The sequence below is a fragment of the Cervus elaphus genome, chromosome 10, assembly GCF_910594005.1.
Source record: "Cervus elaphus chromosome 10, mCerEla1.1, whole genome shotgun sequence".
Taxonomy (NCBI): domain Eukaryota; kingdom Metazoa; phylum Chordata; class Mammalia; order Artiodactyla; family Cervidae; genus Cervus; species Cervus elaphus.
Window position 1 is genome coordinate 48,860,044 of NC_057824.1, and position 17,360 is coordinate 48,877,403.

General features: G+C 61.7%; 1 protein-coding gene across 3 annotated transcripts in view; it reads right to left on the reverse strand.

Moving 5' to 3' along the window:
* Positions 1 to 629: 629 nt before the first annotated feature.
* COL26A1 (collagen type XXVI alpha 1 chain) overlaps positions 630 to 17,360 on the reverse strand; it is a 165,507-nt gene continuing 148,776 nt past the window's right edge. For 2 of the 3 annotated variants that reach the window (XM_043915066.1, XM_043915064.1), the window contains exons 5-13: positions 16,327 to 16,483; positions 13,998 to 14,096; positions 13,208 to 13,360; positions 11,016 to 11,099; positions 9,185 to 9,237; positions 6,267 to 6,302; positions 4,916 to 4,963; positions 3,026 to 3,110; positions 630 to 2,257 (exon numbers count right to left, since the gene is read on the reverse strand). In XM_043915066.1, the coding sequence (XP_043771001.1) occupies positions 2,097 to 2,257; positions 3,026 to 3,110; positions 4,916 to 4,963; positions 6,267 to 6,302; positions 9,185 to 9,237; positions 11,016 to 11,099; positions 13,208 to 13,360; positions 13,998 to 14,096; positions 16,327 to 16,483 (876 nt within the window). In that variant the 3' untranslated portion in view covers positions 630 to 2,096. Of the gene's footprint in view, positions 2,258 to 3,025; positions 3,111 to 4,915; positions 4,964 to 6,266; positions 6,303 to 9,184; positions 9,238 to 11,015; positions 11,100 to 13,203; positions 13,361 to 13,997; positions 14,097 to 16,326; positions 16,484 to 17,360 lie in introns of all 3 variants that reach the window. The other variant, XM_043915065.1, reaches the window with a different exon arrangement.

A 17,360-nucleotide genomic window follows, 5' to 3' on the forward strand; every position in this document is an offset into this window, starting at 1 on the left:
GGGAGGCTGGACTGACGGTGAGAAGCGGCCACAGCCGCCCAGCCCCACTGGGTCAGCTTCTCCCCATCCAGTGTTTAGGGTCCTCCCAGACCGGGCCCCTGGCTCCTGCTTCAGCCCGACACTTCCAGCTGGAAACACACCGTCTTGCCGTGAGAAGGGGGCTGCCGTCAGAGTGTGTGTGGTGGTGGTGGGCCCAGCAAGTCTCTGAGTTCTGGTGGGACACGGCCTGCAGGAAGCCCTGGGCGGCATTCAGCCAGTCCCCGACCTCAGCTGAGGACTCAGGGGACGGTCCCAGGGCCCCCACCTGGACTTGGGCCTGGACGAAAAAGTCCAGGACCCCAGGCCCGGGGCAGGAGCATGGTGGGGAGGGGTCCTTCTGCCCAGCACCGGGAACCCTCCCACCTCACTCCCTCTAGCAGAGCTGGCCCAGGGCCCAGCCTAGACTGGAGGGTGGGGTGGCCTCCGAAGAGCACCCCTCGCTCTCCTAGGCCCCCACGTGGGGCTCCCAGGGGGCAGAGCCAGGCTGCCCTGCCTCGGGCCCTTGCGGTCCCCTCCTCCCGGGGGCTCCCATCAGATCCCCCAGGGCTGGGCCCGGCCTCCCCGACGGCCGCTACCATGCGACGCCCGACCACAGGGGGAGAGCACCTTTATTGTCAGAGGGTGACCACCCCTCCATGAAGACAGGCCTGCAAGAAGCCACATCCTGGCCCCCCACCCAGCCAGCCCTGCCTCCCGAGGGGCAGTCCAGGCCTCGAGGGCAGGGAGAGGTTATCAGGGCCCAGAGGGATGGAGCACAGCCTCCCAGTAGCACCAAGGGTGGTGGGACAAGTCACTCATGCCACAAGGGGAGACCACGGGGGCGGCGCCAGCACCTGGGAGTGTCTGCGTTTGCTGCCGTGGCTGAGACAGCGAGAGAGGAGCACCAGGGCAGGTCCAGGCCACAGAGGACCCAACGCCCAAGAGGCCTTGAGGGCCCTGGTCTGAGCTGCTCTAGGGCACCGGGACCCAGGACCGGAGCCAGGCTGGGCCCACAGGACTGAGTGCAGAGCGTCTCTCCCCAGCAGGGCCTGGGAATCAGGTGGCGACCACTCCTTCTCCTTGGGACACAGGACTTGCCTTGTAACTTGAAGGGGCCACCCTAACCCTAACCCTGCCGGTTCTCAGCGAGTCTGGGAGAGGCCGGGGCTGCAGGGACACCCTCAGCGGGTGCACCGTCCCATTCAATCCTCCTCCTCGCTGCTCAGCGGTGGGAGGCCCTGGGAGGGTGGGTGGGGTCAGAGGGATCAGGATGCAGCAGGGGGCGATGCCAGTTCAGTCTGAGGAGCCTGGCAGCCCAACGCTCCTCTCTCACGGTCTCCAAGTCCACTGACTGTCAGGGGTTTATTCAAGGTCTCCCTGGCCTTCAAGAGCAGCTACAGGCCAAGCTGCCCACCTCCCCACCTGTGAAGTAGACCCCCGAGCCCAGGGAGGGATGTCAAGGAAGGAGGCTGGAGGGCCCCCAGGGTCTCGAGCTGGGCAGGGCCTGCCCTCCTTCCCGGCTGGAGCCTCCGGGGCCGTCTGGCCCAGCGCCTGCCCTGTGTGAGTGTCCCCGTGAAGAGGGGGAGCTGGCAGGTAGAGAGAACACGGGTTCAAATCCTGCCCCGGTCCTCCACGGTCCAGGGGCCTCGGGCAGGTAATTTATCCTCTCCCAGCCTCTGCCCCCAAGTAAAGTGGGAGAAACAAACCTACGTCCTAAGGGTTAAATGAGACAATGTAGGGAAGTTCCTCGGATGGGCCCAGACGACTCAGGGACCCAGTAAATGGCGAGTATTATGACGATTCCCGCGCCCCACCCAGCCACCAGACCCCGTCTCCAGCAGGGAGTGGGGGTGGGGAGGGCAGGGACCAGGGCAGAGCTCGGCCGGGGGCGCTGGGCCCCTCTGGCCCCGGCCCCTGGCGTTGCCATCTGTTCCCAAGGCCCCCGGGAGCCAGTGTCCCTGACGGTCGTGCAGGTCTGGAGCCCAGTCCCATTCGGGGTGCCCTCAGTGCTGACGGCAGCACAGGCCTCGGGGCGGGGTCTCTGGTGGAGCCGGGGCTCCTCCGGGAGAGCTGGCCTCCTACTTCCCACTGCTGGCCCGGCCAGCGCTCCTCTGCCCGGGGTCGGGCCCGAGCAGGGCAGCCAGGGAGCCGTCAGGTGGGGGGCCTCCGCGCTTCATCTTGAGGTTGGCTCTCAGGGCGGCGTCCTGGCCAGAGCCCCCCTCAGGGGTGGCCTGGGGATCTGGAAGGAAAGCAGGAGGGTGGGCTCACACAAGGCCTCAGGAGCCCGCGAAGCCCCTTCACTTCCAGTCCTGCCAGCCAAGGAACCTCTGTGCCCAGTGAGGGTGGGACAAAGCAGCTGCCAGCGTCTAGTCTTCATGCATTCATTCCCTCACTCATTTATTCATCCATTCATTCACTCATTCATTCATCCATTCATTCACTCATCCACTCATCCATTCATTCACTCATTCATTCAGTCTCCCACTCACTCATCTACTTATTCACCATTCACTCATTCATTCATTCTTCAAACAATGCTGACCAGGGCCAGGTTCCAGGCACTGCAGAGGTCCCAGGGAGAGATATAGACACCCCAACCCGTAAGGGAATAGAAGGCTCGGTGGAGAACAGGGAGGAGACAGGAGGGCGGCTTCCCAGAGGAAGAGATCCTAGAACAGGCCCTGAGGCCAGAGCTGGTGTTCAGGAGGCGGAGCGACCAGTCTGAGCAGAGGTGTGGCGGTGGGAGGGGCCCGGGGCGCCTGGATGACGGCTCTGAGTCACCGGACACCAGGCTGTGCTAGGGGAGGGACTTGGGAGCTGTACCTCGTCTCAGGCAGCAGGGAGCCACGGAGGGTTCTTGAGCAGGGGTGGCACAGGGGCAGACTGGCCGCCAGGTGCGGGGCCATCAGGGCAGGGAGAGAGGGGACCAGAGGCAGCACGGGCGAGGGCAGCAGGGGAGGCGGGGCGGAGGGAGATGCTGGACTCGGCGGCCCGGGTCACTGCTCACCGTGGATGCCAATCATGTGTTCCAGGATGAGCACTCTCTCGGCCAAAATCTTCAGGGCCTCCCGCAGCTGCTGCACCCCCTCGCCCTGGGGTGGAGGAAGCCGTGGGGTCAGGGCCGCCCTGCTCCAGCGTCCTGTCCCAGCCCGCCACTTCCCTCTTGTCACCATCGTCAACGCAACGGCCACCACAGGCTAGAGACACCCCGGCACCAGGGCTGGGGTTCGAACTCCAGTTCACAGACACGGAACTTGAAGCCCAGACGAGCCGGCCCCACAGCCCGGAAGTGGCCAAGCCGGAAGTGGCCAAGCCCGGGGCTTCACACAGCCCTGGCTGCCTCCGGCCTGAGCTTGCTGCTCCCATGGCCGCCAGCTGCCTCCCTGTGCACCCTTCTTTCTAGAAGATATCCTGCTGTGGGCAGAGCACCTCATACGGGCCCATGGGTGGGAGGCGCTTTGCTGGTCTCCGTCCCGGTCCCACCCATCCGAGGGCAGAGCCGAGGCTGCCGGAAGGCCCGTGGGAGGGCACAAAGATGGCGCCTCTGCGTTCCTGGGAACCGGCCTACACACGGCGAAGGACCTCGGGTGTCAGGACACGTGAATAGGCTGATTAATGGAGAAGACAAGATGACAAGGTCACTTTGAAAAAAAAAAAGTGATGGTAGAGAGGCTAGGCTCCGCCCCGGCGGCAGCAGCAAACAGGAACCTTTTTGGCTGGTGGAACATGACAGCTCTGTCATGACACTTAGATTAATTGCGCTTAAAGCAAAAGAAAACCGGAGAGCATGCTACTGAGTTACACAAGAGAGCCCTTCCCGTCAAAGACCGTGAGAAGCCGTGCTGTGGGTAGTGTCTGGGATGGGGGTGTCCGCGGTGAGGAGCAGGGGCTCCAGGCCCCCTCTGTCAGGACCCAGTTAAGCCCGGGTGCCCGGGCCATGCTGATGAAACTGGACAGGGGGAAGTCGTGGGTACCCTCCCAGTCATCCATCGCAAATGACCCCAGCATCCACATCTTCCTCCCACTGTCTCTCTTGCCCACCATGGCTGCCATGGTTCCAGCCTCTTCCCCCTTCAATCCCATAAGGACCTCTGGAAGGTCCCCTGATCCCAGCTTTACCCCCTCCAGCCCAGCCTGCCTCACACAGCTGCCCACCTCCAATGCCCATCGCCCACCTCTCCAGACACCCCCACCCCTGGCTTAGCATCTCCCCAAGCTCACTCGGGGTGCAGCGTGCCCGCTGTGCTGGACATCTGGCCGAGCCCTGTCACACCAGGTGACTCATTCCAGCTTGCCCCACCGCCCTCGTTCCCTTCACGCATCACCCTGGCCCCCAGCCTCCCCTCCGCTTCCCAGAAGGTATGGTCCCTACAGCCGCGCTCGCGCTCCATCTGTGTCCCTGCCCTGCCCCGACTTGCTCTGGCTGCTGTGAGCTCCCAACCCCCTTCTTCCATCCGTCCTCTCCCACATCCACCAGCCAGCTCTCCGCCTGCCCATACACCCTTCAGTCCAGTGGCACTGTGACCTTGGGCACGTCCATGTGCCGGGCGCTGTCATGGGAGGGTCCTAGCCCTGGAGAAAGACCCCACAGCCCGAGGCCTCCTTCAAACAGAGGGTCTTGCCCGCTGGTCCGTGGCTCCTCCGCCCTCTCCGGCGGGGTCGCCCCCACCCTCAGGCCCCGGGCCAGTCATCCCATCTGCGCTCCCCCACTGCAGCTGACTTCACACCGGGCCGCAGTCACGATCCACTCCACTGCCTCCCCCGCCGGGTGAGCCCCCACTCGCACTGCGGCTGACGCCCCACTCAGGATGAAGGTGTCGGTCCAGCTCTACTGGACTGTCCCGCAAGGACACAGCCAGGGGGCAGGAGGGAAGCACAGGCCCAGGGGCACAGTTACCTCAGTGGCGGCTTTCTCCTCCTCTTCCCCTTTCCCGCCAGGCTCCCCCTGGGAAGAAAGTCACGTGGTCAGTGATGGGTGCTCAGCTTCTCTACCTGGGACCCCTGCACAGGCCGGCATGGGCTTGACTTTAGGGGCTTAATTCTGTTTCTAGGGAGGGAGTGGTCAGGTTGGAACTCAGGTTCCGGCCCTTCCAGGGATCAGGCCCCCTGCCTTTCCCCTCTGTTTCCCTGACTCTAAAATTGGGGCCAGGGACTTCCCCGGTTGGTCCAGTGGTTGAGAAGCCACCTTCCAGGGCGGCGGGACGTGGGTTCAGTTCCTGGTCAAGGAACTAGGATCTCACATGCCGCACTGCAATTAGAGAACCTATGCATGGCAACAGAGACCCAGAGCAGCCAAAATAAATGAAATGTAAAAAAATTAAAATTTAAATAAATAAGTAAAACGGGGCCAGTAATATCAGCCTCACAATAACACCTAGGAGGCCACTTACTCTTATGTGACTTTACCTCTCTGTGCCTCGGTTTTTCCGTCTCCAAAATGGGGATAATAACAGTGCCTGCCTCACAGAGCTATTAGGAGGATTAAATAAATCACTGTCGATGACAAGCTTGGGGAAGGCCTGCCTTTGGAGGCTAACACTCCTCAGTTTAAATCTTGGCTCTACTTTGGTATAGCTGTGTGACCTTGGGCAAGTTGCTTAACCTCTCTGGGCCTCAGCTGCCAGTTCTGGCAAAGAGGGAAAATAAAGCACCATCTCACGGGGGCACTGTGAAGCTTAAACCCACTAAGGATGAAGAGGGCCTCCACATAGAAGATGCTCCCCCTTCTCCCCCAGCCGTGTGCCTCTGACATAAGACTTGGGCACCTGCCCACTTCCTTGGCCCTGAAGATGGGGCTGAGTCTTGTGAATTCTTATTTTTAAGATGGGAAATGAGTGGTCAGCCGTCTATATCTATTCCTGGGAAGTTCAGAGAAAGCAAGGGACTCTGCAGGTCACATAGCACATTAACCCAGGGGCCTGGGCTCCTGGCAAAGACCTTAGGACTCTCATCCAAGCCCCTCGACGGGTGGCTATTTCAGTCCTTACTTCATATACCCGGGGACGGGGGGAGTGTCCCACTTCCCAAAGTCACCCCTTCCCAACTTGGGCAGCTGGCACTGCACCCAGGTTGCCCAGTTCTCTCCCTCTGCTCCGTCCTGGCTGGGCTGGATCTGGCCATGCCCGGGGAGGCTGGGGGCCTGAGCTCAGTCAGGCTGCCTGTGGCAGACACCCACCCAGTTGGTACCCGGCGCCTGCATCCCAGCCCATCACCCTGGGGGTGGCCCCCACACACAGCCCCATACTTACAGACGGCCCCGTGGCGCCCCGCTCTCCAGCCAGGCCCTGCAGAAAATCAGACAAAGTAAGTTAGGCTTTGCCCTTCACAACCCCTTAGTCCTCTGCATGCCCTCGCCCTGCTCTGGGCTCTGGAAATCTGAAAAACAGGACAGGAGGAGGGTGGGCGGGAGAGGAAATGGGGGGGTGCCGCGGCGGGGGGCCTGTCTGCTCCTGGAGCCCCCCCACTGGCCAGTGGATGACCGTGGGCTTCCACTGAGTCCTCCATCTTCTCGTCTGTGAAATGGGCCAATGCCAAGTATGGTCATCACTTGGAGAAGGCACGTGCGTGCGTGCATGCTCAGTCATGTCCGACTCTCTGCGACCTCATGGACTGTAGCCCCCTGGGCTCCCCTGTCCCTGGGATTCTCCAGACAAGAACACTAGAGAGGGTTGCCATCGCCTTCTCCAGGGATCAAACTCGAGTCTCCTGTGTCTCCTGCATTGGCAGGCAGATTCTTCACAGTCTGAGCTACCGGGGAGGCCCTTGGAGAAGGGGACCGGATGGCCGCGCACACATCCCCCCAGCACTCGGAAAGGGCCCTCCTAGAATGAGTGACAGCAGTGCTGGTCTCAGGCTTCCCTGGAGGCTCAGACGGTAAAGAATCCACCTGCCAATGCAGGAGACCCGGGTTCGATCCCGGGGTCGCGAAGATCCCCTGGAGAAGGGAATGGCAACCCCCTCCAGTACTCTTGCTGGGGAATCCCACGGACAGAGAAGCCTGGAGGAGCCATGAAGAGTCACAGGTCACCCATGAAGGGTCACAAGGAATCAGACACGACTGAGCCACTAACGCGACTCCTACTAGTGGTGAAGGCGAGGGTCCCCGCGTGGGCTCCCCATCAGCATTGAGGCCCGGTCAGAAGGCTCCCTGGAGCCCCAGACCTGTGCATCAAGCCGTCCCCCAGCACCCTGACCTGGCTGGCCAGGAGGCGCCCCTGCTCACCCTCTCCAAAGTGGAACTCCTGGTCTCCCCCCGGCCCAGCCGTCCGGCCCCCAACCCGGCGGTCTCTCTTTTCCATGAAATGGCTCTGCGGTCCACAGCCGCTCCTATACGCACCTCGCAGCTAACCTTCCCCTTCCCGCCCTCACCGAATTTATTCCATCAGCCAGACCTGTCAGGTCCACTTTCTAGATACATCTGTGTCCTCTGCGCTGCCCCAGCCTCCTCCCTGATCTCCCTGCTCCACTCCCCCGCCCCCGCCTTCCGCTCCTCAAGCCACAGCCAGAGGGGCCCTGAAAAGACGAAAATGGGGCCCTGGACTCCCCCTCCCTGACACTCGGTAAGGCCCCCTTTCACCGTGACCCGGGTCCGTGCATGGGCTCTGCAGGTACCGCCCTGCCCACTTCCCTCCCACCTCACCTCCCCCGACACGCTTCTTCGCTCAGGACCTGCCTGGTGTTTCCCAGCCTCAGGATCTTTGCACTTATGCTTCCCTTTACCTGAAACGCTCTTGACATCTTTGCGTGACTGCTCCTTTCTGGGTCCTCGGGTCTCAGCCAAAGCGTCACCTTCTCCTATCTGTCACCCCGCTCCTGTTGCTGTAGGTCCCGCCCCAGTTACTCTCTATCACATCTGCCTCCCCCATCAGACTACCTGCTCGCAGAGGGCAGGGACCCCAAGAAAGCTGGAGTGGGGCCTAGAGTGACCTCAGCCTTGCCGGGACCCCCGATCTACCCCCCTGCTGGGTGACTCTGGCAAATGACAGAACCTCTCTGAGCCTCTGCGTCCCTGTCACTGCGGGGATAACACAGTGGGGACCCTGAAAGGAGTTGGCACGAGCAGGTGGGGGGAAGGGTCAGGGACACCATCATCTCTGACCTTGCCTGTTGTTGTGGGCTTGGGCCTCTAGAGGGGGGTCCTACTGCCCCCAGCCCTTCTCACGAGAGCCTCTGTCAGCCTCACACCCCCTCCTGCCCTTCTGTCAGGGGTGAGCTGTCCAGCCTTGCAGTGGGAGCCCGGCTTTTCAGTCACCCCCGCCCCCCCTCCCACCCAGGCCCGAGTTCCAGGGAACCTGAAGCCCTCGGCCTGGATGAGCTGCAGGAAGCTCTGTGCAGACACCCCCAAACAAAACCCTGCCTGCCTTGGTGTCCAAAGTCCCCTCCTCCTCCGTATGACATCCCCCCCAGACCCCTGGGGCCCTGCAGCACAAGTCACTCCCCCCTGACACTTTATTTCTCTCTTACTCCCTGTTACAATCCACTCCGTCTCAGCAGCCAAGGAGCCGGAGCCCAGAGAGGCTGTCTTTCTGCCCAACATCACACAGCTGAGGAGGCAAAGCCATTGCCCCCCCACCCAGGCAATTCTCATCAAAGAGGGGCCATGGCTGTGATCCTGGCCCAGCTCCACACACCGCCTGCATGACCTCGGGTTACCTCATCTATGAAATGGGAACGATGCTAACTTCTCTGGGGCCCAGGTAGCTGCTGCTGCTGCTGCTAACTCACTTCAGTCGTGTCCGACTCTGTGCGACCCCATAGACGGCAGCCCACCAGGCTCTGCCGTCCCTGGGATTCTCCAGGCAAGAACACTGGAGTGGGTTGCCATTTCCTTCTCCAATGCATGAAAGTGAGAAGTGCAAGTGAAGCTGTGTCCAACTCTTAGCGACCCCACGGACTGCAGCCTACCAGGCTCCTCCATCCATGGGATTTTCCAGGCAAGAGTACTGGAGTGGGTTGCCATGGGGCCCAGGTAGGGTGGGCAGCAAAGGGCTGTTGCTAAGAAAACAGGATTCCACGCCTGCCTTCCCCTGGGGCCCACCTGGACCCAGGTGGGGACCAGCTAGTTGGGCTGGTTCCTTCCTGAGCAACTGTGCTGCTAAGAAGCCCGGCCCCTTTCTTCCTGGGGAGACAGTGCCCTCACCCTCCCCAGAGATGGACGAGACCTTACCTGGGATCCAGGTGCACCCGGGGGGCCAGGGGGGCCGTGTGGTCCAGGGGGACCTGCCGGCAGAGTCACAGATGGTCACCTGGAGCCAGAGACTCCCCCTGCCCCCTCATCGGCTCTGGAGAGGGGCCCTCCTACCCACCCTGGGTCTGTCTCCTTGGGCAGCGCAGAAAGGGGAGGTGAATAAATGGTGAGGGAGGGGGCATGGGCTCCCCGGCCCCCTGCCCACCCCCAGAGCGGAGAGCCCACTGCAAGCCCCTCTCGCTGCCTGCAATCCCTAGACCACAGCTCGCTGCTGCTCCCACAGCCTCATCCACGGGGCCGGGGGGCACCCTGCAGCCTCTCCCCAGCCGGTCAGTCCTCGGGCAAATCTCCCTCGAGCCTGCCCTGCCTCGGGACCTCAGACCTCACCTCCCTGAGACCATCCTCCTTGCCTGGGTTACAACTGCTGCCTACCACCCGGAGTGCTGGTCACCCATCCACGCAGCACAACCCCCCTCCCCAAGTGACTTTTCAGACAGGTCCCTCTCTGCCCAGCCTCCTCCACCTTCATTGGTCAAACACCCTCCTGGAAAGTCCCTCTGGGTCCATGCCTTTGTGGTGGCTGTTCCTTCCTCCTGGAGTGTCCCCATCCCCTCCACATCCCAGCCAACTCCCACCAGTCTCAGGCTGAGCGTCACCTCCTCCAGGAAGCCTTCCAGGCACCTACCCCCGCCTCTTCCCTAGGCAAATCCCTGACAGTGACCAGCCACTGCCTTGGGCCACTGCTGGTTTGAATGCCAGCCTCCCCTCTGGGCCAGGGAGCGCCCAGAGGATCAGGCCAGGCCCAATGGGTGCAGTGCAGGGCATGGTGTTCGTGACTAAATGCCTCGAATATTTGGAAGAGTGAGGTCTCTGTGCCCCCTGGACTGCTAGTCTGTACCAGAGTGCCCCCTGACATACCTAGGGAGGACCTACAGCAAAGTGCACCCCTGTGGGGGGTAATGGTTTGGACTTGGTCTAGCTAAAAGGCAAACACCCTCCCAGCACCCTCCTCAATGCTACCTTTTAAATGGGGGCACCCTGGCCCAGCCGCGAGCCCAGCCCTGCTTTCTGGGAGGATTCACCGACAGCAGGAGGGCACCGCCCGCCTTCTCCACTAGAATGTAAGTACCGGGAGGACAGAAATCTTTTGTTTATCTAAGGATCCCAGGAACCCAGGACACTGGCCAGCCTGTAGGAGGTGCTCAGTGGGTGTTTCCTGACTGCGTGAGACACTGAACTACTGGCGGGGAATGACTGCCTGGCCTGGAGCCGAATCAAGAGGCGCCCCCAGCCCACAGGTGCCCAGCGCCTCTGTTGCTTTCATTCAGGAGTAGAACCTGTCAGAGGAGACGGCCACACATCTGGGCTCCCGCCCCACCCCACACCACCCCCTCCCCCAGTGAGGGTCCCATCCCCTCTCCCAGGACCCCGATTTCTGCCTGAAGGCCCCGGGCCCCCTGTCTCGCCCAGGCACCTGCCCTACCAGCTCCCTCGGTCTTCCCACCCACCATCCCCTACGCAGACCTCCTGGACCTAGGCCTCCAGCACCCGGAGTACCCCTGCTCTGGCTTGCTCGAGGGCGGCCTGGGGCTGCTTCATGTGGGTGTCAGGCCACCCAGAAACACTGTGTCCAGTCGCAGGGGAGCTGCCACCCATGAGCCCCCCCTCAAGCCGCTGCTGGCTGGGGCAGACCCAGTGCCCTGCCAAGGCCATGAGCCCCCAACCGGCCCCTTCAGGACCCCCGGCCCAGGTGAAGCCCAGGAGTGGGTACCAGTGGAGACCAGCTGCTGCTGCTGCCCTCTGCACTCACCTGGGGGGCCAGGGGGACCCCGGGGCCCTGGGACGCCCGCCAACACTGTGTCCACAGCCGCGGAGGCCAGCTGCACGTCTCCATCTGTGGGAAGGGCAGAGTGGCCTGTGACCCGTGGGGCGGGGCTGGGGGGCTAGAGCTGAGTCCCCCAGAGCCAGGAAGAGCGGCCCCGACCCTGCTGGGCCTCACTGCAGCGCCTGCCCCCTCGGCTCAGAGGAGCTCCCTCGTGTGTAGTCACTCAGTCGTGTCCGACTCTTTGTGACCCCATAGACTGGGGCCCGCCAGGCTCCTCTGTCCATGGGATTCTCCAGGCAAGAGTATTGGAGTGGGTTGCCAGTTCCTTCTCTGGGAGATCTTCCCGATCCAGGGATCGAAAACGGGTCTCCTGCATTGCAGGCAGATTCTTTACTGACGAGCCAACACAGAGGCCAAATCAGAGAACGGGAAAGCCCTGTGGGCTCTGTTTAAAGTACAAACTTCTTCCTGAAAATTCCAGGCCCTTAGGCTCCGGCTCTGCCTTGCTCACCTCCCCGCTGTCCAGGCCGGACTCTCTTCCAGGCTCCCCTCCACATGCCCATCCCGACACTCCTGACTAGCTAACTCTTGTGGGACCTCCTCCAGGAAGCCCTCCCTGACCACTCGTCTGAGCCACAGGACCCCGGGCCGGATGGGGTCTGTCTCGTGGCCTGGGTCCCTCCAGAGTGAGCCCCATGTGACCTCACCCCGCGCTGTCCTGACCCAGAAGCAGACAGCCAGGCTTGGAAACCTCTGGGCTGGGGGTGTTCGCCTCTGCCTTTACCCCCTTACCCCCACCACGGAAGCCTGGGCAGCCCTTCCATAGGCCTCGCGGCTGGTGGGCCTGCTATAGCTGCTCAGTGCAGGCTAACCAGGTGCCTCCACAGGGACCCGCCCCCCCCACTCTTCCTAAACGTTCACATCTGCGCCCTCCAGGCAGTCTGCCCTCTCTTGGGGACCCCAGGGCTGGGGAAGGAGGGTCCTGTCTGAAGAGGGGATCTGAGCACTGGAGGCCGTCAGCGGCAGACGCCGGGCATCACGCCCAGGCTGGGGCCGGGTGAACTCTCGTGGCCCGGCGATGCCGGGCGGTGGAACCCTTAGACCCCCAAGGTACTAAACAAGCATCACCCTTTCTCCTCCACCAGGGGGCACCACTGAGCCCACCACGACAGTGAGGCTGGGTCGCCAGTGACTTCTTTGCTCCGGCCCCCGCACACGCGGAGGGCAGCCCAGGCGCCCTGATCCCCTTGGGAATGAGTCCTTCCCTCGTGGCTGGGGGCTGTGTACCCCAGAGCAACTCCGTCCGGATGTATTACCACTCCTGCTCTAGGGATGGGGAAACGGAGGTTGCAAGGAGCGGGACCCTGTGATTCAGGCCCAGGTCTAACGCTCGGGGCAGAGCGGCGCTGCCCGGGGAGCCGGGGGGACAGGGCGGAGGCGGGCGCGGGGCGCGGGGCGGGAGGGGGCTTGGGTTTCTCTGACGGCTGACCAAGAGGTCCCTGTGCCCCCACGGTGCCCGGGATGTCACCCACTCAGAATGCCAAGTCAATCTCATCACCCGCTTCTTAAAACCTTTCTCTTTTCCCAGGGCCCTTAGCCAAAGCCACGCCCTCCATGGGCCGCAGGCCCCACCCCCACCCCATCTCTGGGGCGCCCTCCCTGGACCCGCCCTCCCCCCATGCTCCCGGCGGCGGGTTCTGTGTGTGCTCAAGGGCGCCCTCTTGTGCTAGGCTGTGGCTGCTGCAGGCAGGAGACTTGTTTTGCTCACTGCTGTATCCCGGAGGTTACAGCACACAGTCCCACACGTGGGAGGTGCTCCATCCATCAGCGCCTGTCCAGTGGCCTACAGTGAGGGGATTTGTGAAGAGCACAGGGGTGACGGATGACCTTGGTGGTGGTACTGTCACCAGGGGGGACCCCAAGGCCAGGCCAGAGAGCAGAGGGACATCAGGGGGTCAGACCCCAGGGGCAGGAGCTGAGCACAGAGGCAGGGACAGGCCCCTGGGGCCAACAGTGGGGTTTGGGGGACCACCCCCCACCTAGGCTACCCCGTCCCCCCGCCTGGCAAAGCCGAGGCCCTACTCACGGACAGTCTGCTTCACGGGGTCCTTTTGGGGGAGTGGACCCTCTGAATTCTGGCCCGCCCTCCCACCCCAGCCCTCAAGCGTGACACTCACTGTCCTTGTCCGTCGGTGGCTGCAGGGAGTAGAGGACGCCTTGGGGGCCGTTTGGAGGGAGGCCCGGGCTGCCTGCTGGGCCAGGGGGGCCGGGGGGGCCAGGGCGCCCCATCTCTCCAGGAAGCCCACGGGGCCCTGGCGGCCCCAAGAGGCCTGCAGGGGAAAAGAGGAGTCACAGGAGGGCCGGGCCTCATGACTGACATTACAGAGGTGAGAAATAGACCCGGGAGGGCAAGGTGATGGCCTTTAGTCCCAGAGACTCACTGGAGGGTTGTCCTGGGATATAATGAAATGACTTCCCTTCTCCAGCCAGTGCAGAGGGGACCCCAGACAGCCAGGCGGGAGGTCAGGGAGGTCTGGTCAGTGAAGTCAGTGGGCGCTGTGGCCAGATGACCTCAGCCCTGGGGTAGGGGCAGCGAGGGTGGCTGCCAGCCTGGCCCAGCCCCGTACCTGCCCCGGCAGGGTCCAGGAGCAGCTGCGTGACCTCTCGACGTTGTTTACATGGCGGAGCACAACCTCCAGCCCCCAGCAGCCCCGCCCCCACAGCTGGAGCCTCCTCTTCCCATAGTCCCGGGTGAGACCAGGCCCCAAAGTGCTTGGAAGGAGGCTGCCCCGGGAGGTGGTGGTGGGAGGGAGGGAACCTGGAGCCCTGCTAGATGGCAGTCATCAGCCCCACCAAGAAAGAGGGCGTCTGGGGTGCCTCACCTGCTCGGACAGGGGAGAAACCCCAACCCCCTTCCCCCAGTGGACGAAGTCACGTCGGGGTGTGTGTGTGGGCGGGTGTCCTTACCAGGAGGCCCCGCTGGGCCCTTTTCTCCTGCCTGACCACGGTCACCTTTGGAGCCTGGGGGACCTGCAGGCCCTGGTGGTCCCGTCTGTCCAGGGGGCCCTGGGGATAGAATGAAGTGAGGCCTGAGAACATTGTGGGCTGAGCTGCCTCCATTGGCTCCAGGCTAAACGACCTTGCTGTCTGGTCAGACCTGCCCCCTCACCTGCCATGGGCAAAGGGACCACATCATTCATCACAGTATACAAACCAGTTTTGTTCCTGTTCACTTCTATGATCTCAAGAGCTACTTGTGTTCCCATTTGACAGGTGGGGTAAACTGAGGCTCAGAAAGGTGTGGCCCCTTGCTCAAGGTAGCAGTGCCAGGCTGTAAATGAGTCAGAACCCTCTTTCCACGTCCTGCTGTTTCTTTGCTCAGGCTTGGGGACTGGGATTCAGGCAAAGATCGTCCCAATAAGGCCTCCTTAGAGACCCCAGGAAGCCCTGAAAGACTTGCCTGCCCTCTGGGGATCTCCAGGTCCCAAGGGTGGGCAAGAGTAGATGGAGAGGCAGGAGGCCCACTGTGTGGCCTGCAGACAGCCCCTTCTCCCTCAGAAAGGCCTGGACCCGGGGAGGATGCTCAAAAAATGCTTGCTGAACAGATGGAGGGCTCTTTGGGGACCCCGATGGGGCTGCCAGTTTCTAGGGATTCCCACTTGGCACCTGGGATTCCAGGACGCACCCAGGTGTAACCATTTGTAGGGTTTGTGCTCCACCTGGTGGCCATATTGGGAATGACATGCCCCCATAAGAAAGTTGCCTTGGGAGAACAGAAGCCCCTTCCAGCGTCCTCCCTCCCCTCCAGCGGGCACTGGGGCCTGGGGCCTTCAGAAGAGGAGAACCGCGCCCCGCCCCCCCACTTCCCCCTGACCTCTGCTCCCTCTTCAGTCCCAGAAGAAGGATTTGAAGAAGACAGGTCTTCTGGGAGTGAGACTTTGGGGAGAATGGCTAGAGAGGTGGGCTGGGGACCCGGGGCAAGTAAGACACCCCCTCCTCCCACAGCAGCCCAAGCTCACCCTCCACACGGCCTCCAGGCCCCTCAGAAGCTTGCAGAGTATCTGCTGCTTCCCTGGCCTCGGGACTGGCCACTAGCGGTCAACTCTCCCACTGCTGGGGGTTAGCAGGCAGGGAGGGGTCAGAGTTGGGTCTGGGCGGGATTGCTAAGACGCTGGGGGCTAAACTGGAGGACAGTAGGAGGAAGAGTGTCCCCTGCAAAGGGCTCCGGTGAGGCTGTGAATTATTGAGTCAAAACGGCACTGGATCGCTGGATGACCCCAGGGGTCACTTCTCTGAGCCTTGGTTCTCTCTCCTGTAACTTGAGCTTTACGAGCTCACTGGAATGATTAGCCATGATATGTGTAGAGACTAGAGTGATATAAAAATACTGAATAACTGGCACAGCACAGATCCTCACCAGTCAGATGAGACCTCAGCCTTGAATCCTGGAGTTCAGCCACACGGATGATGGCAGCTACACCTCCACTCAGGGTAAAGTCCCAGCACAGTGCCAGGCACACGGCAGGCATTCAGCAATCCTAACTATAGTATTACAGTTACTATTACGGTTCTGCAGTCCCAGAGAGCGCAGTCCAGTGGAGAGAGACTGCAGAGAGAAATTTACCCCTGACTTCAAAACGTAGTGGGAAGAGTGAAAGCAACAGACCAGTGGGTGTCCCCCAGCTCTGGTCAGAGAATTCAGAGAGGATCCCCCGGGAGGCTGGGGGGAGGCAGCAAGCTCCCCACCCCTGGGGGTGTGCAGGCAGGGCCTGCTGTAAAATCGAGCCAGTCAGGGATGGAGCTGGGCTGGGGGCCTACGTGTAGATGCTAAACGGTGAAGCCAGTTTAGACAGCCAGTGAAGACAGCAGCTGGACTGTGAGACAGTAGGGAATTGTGAGGACGGTGGCAAACTGCAGAGCTCGAATGAGATCTGTGGGGGCGGCCATGACTTAGCTGCAGCCAACTGTTTCTTTCTTTTTTTTTTTTCCAATATTTTTTTGGCCACATCACACGACACATGGGATCTTAGGGACTGAACCTGCACCCCTTACACTCAAAACACCAGGGAAGTCCCAGCCAACTGTTTCTATAAGGGACTGCCAACCCCAATGGCCAGCTCTTCCATTTTTCTAAGAGAAATGAGAAATCCTGACTTTTCTGTGAAATCCCCCAGGTTTTAAATGTTAGCTCAGTTTTCCAAAATGCCCTTTGGGTGTGTATGACCTACTGGTGGAGGCCCTGCGAGGCCTCCCTGCCCATCCCACCCCCCACCCCCCACCCCCAGGCCTCACTCACCGGCCGGGCCTGTGGGCCTTCTCCTCTGGGGCCCGGGGTGGGCAAGCGGGATGGCGTCAGGGAGGACACCCTCATTCCAGGGCGGTGGGGTGCTCTGGGGCGTCGGCAAGTCATTGTCTTGGCCTGAGGGCCGCTCTGCTGCTTCCAGAAGGAGAACCTGGACCGCAGAAGGGCAGAGGGTCAGCCCCAGGGCAGGGGTGAACGGGGATGTGAGCCCCAGGGGACCAGCAGCTGCCCGCTGCTCATGAGACCACCGTCCCCTCGCTGGAATGTTCTCCCACCCCACCCCCAGCCCTTCCCATCTCAGAAAGCCCTCCGACCCTCGGGCTCAGGCAGGGCCCCTGCAGACATGTTCAGAGTCACCATACTTTTCTCCTAGAGTGGCCGTCACTGGGATTAGACAGTGCTTGTCTGAATAATGACCACGGTCACCCCCACTTCACTGGTCCTTCCCTAGAGAGGGACCAGGCAGGCTTGTCCCCCACACTGTCTGGCTCAGGGCACAGTGTGGTCAAGGAATATTTGTGGCAGGATGGATGGGTGCAAGGAGGGAGAGATGGGCAGAGGGAAAGAAAGAAAAGGAAAGGGAAAGGAAGGAAAGAAGAGAAGAAAAGGAAAAAAAAAGGAGAAAGAAAAAGCGGGCCCAACTCGGTGCGTGAGTTTAGCAGGAGCTCCAGGGAAACAAAGGGGGCCATGGTCACTTAGGGCCCGCCTGGAAAGCAGCCCATCCTCTCCCCCGGAGGAGAGCAGGGGTTAAAACCCAAAAGAACACAGGGCCTCAGTAGGGAGACTCTTCCTAATTCACGGCACCTGGGAGCCAGGAGGGCTTCCCTGGTGGCTCAGCTGGTAAAGAATCCGCCTGCAGTGTGGGAGACCCCAGTTTGATTCCTGGGTTGGGAAGATCCCCTGGAGAAGGGATGGGCTGCCCACTCCAGTATTCCTGGGCTTCCCTGGTAGCTCAGATGGTAACGAATACGCCTACTAATGCAGGAGCCACAGGAGACATGGGTTCGATCCCTGGGTTGGGAAGATCC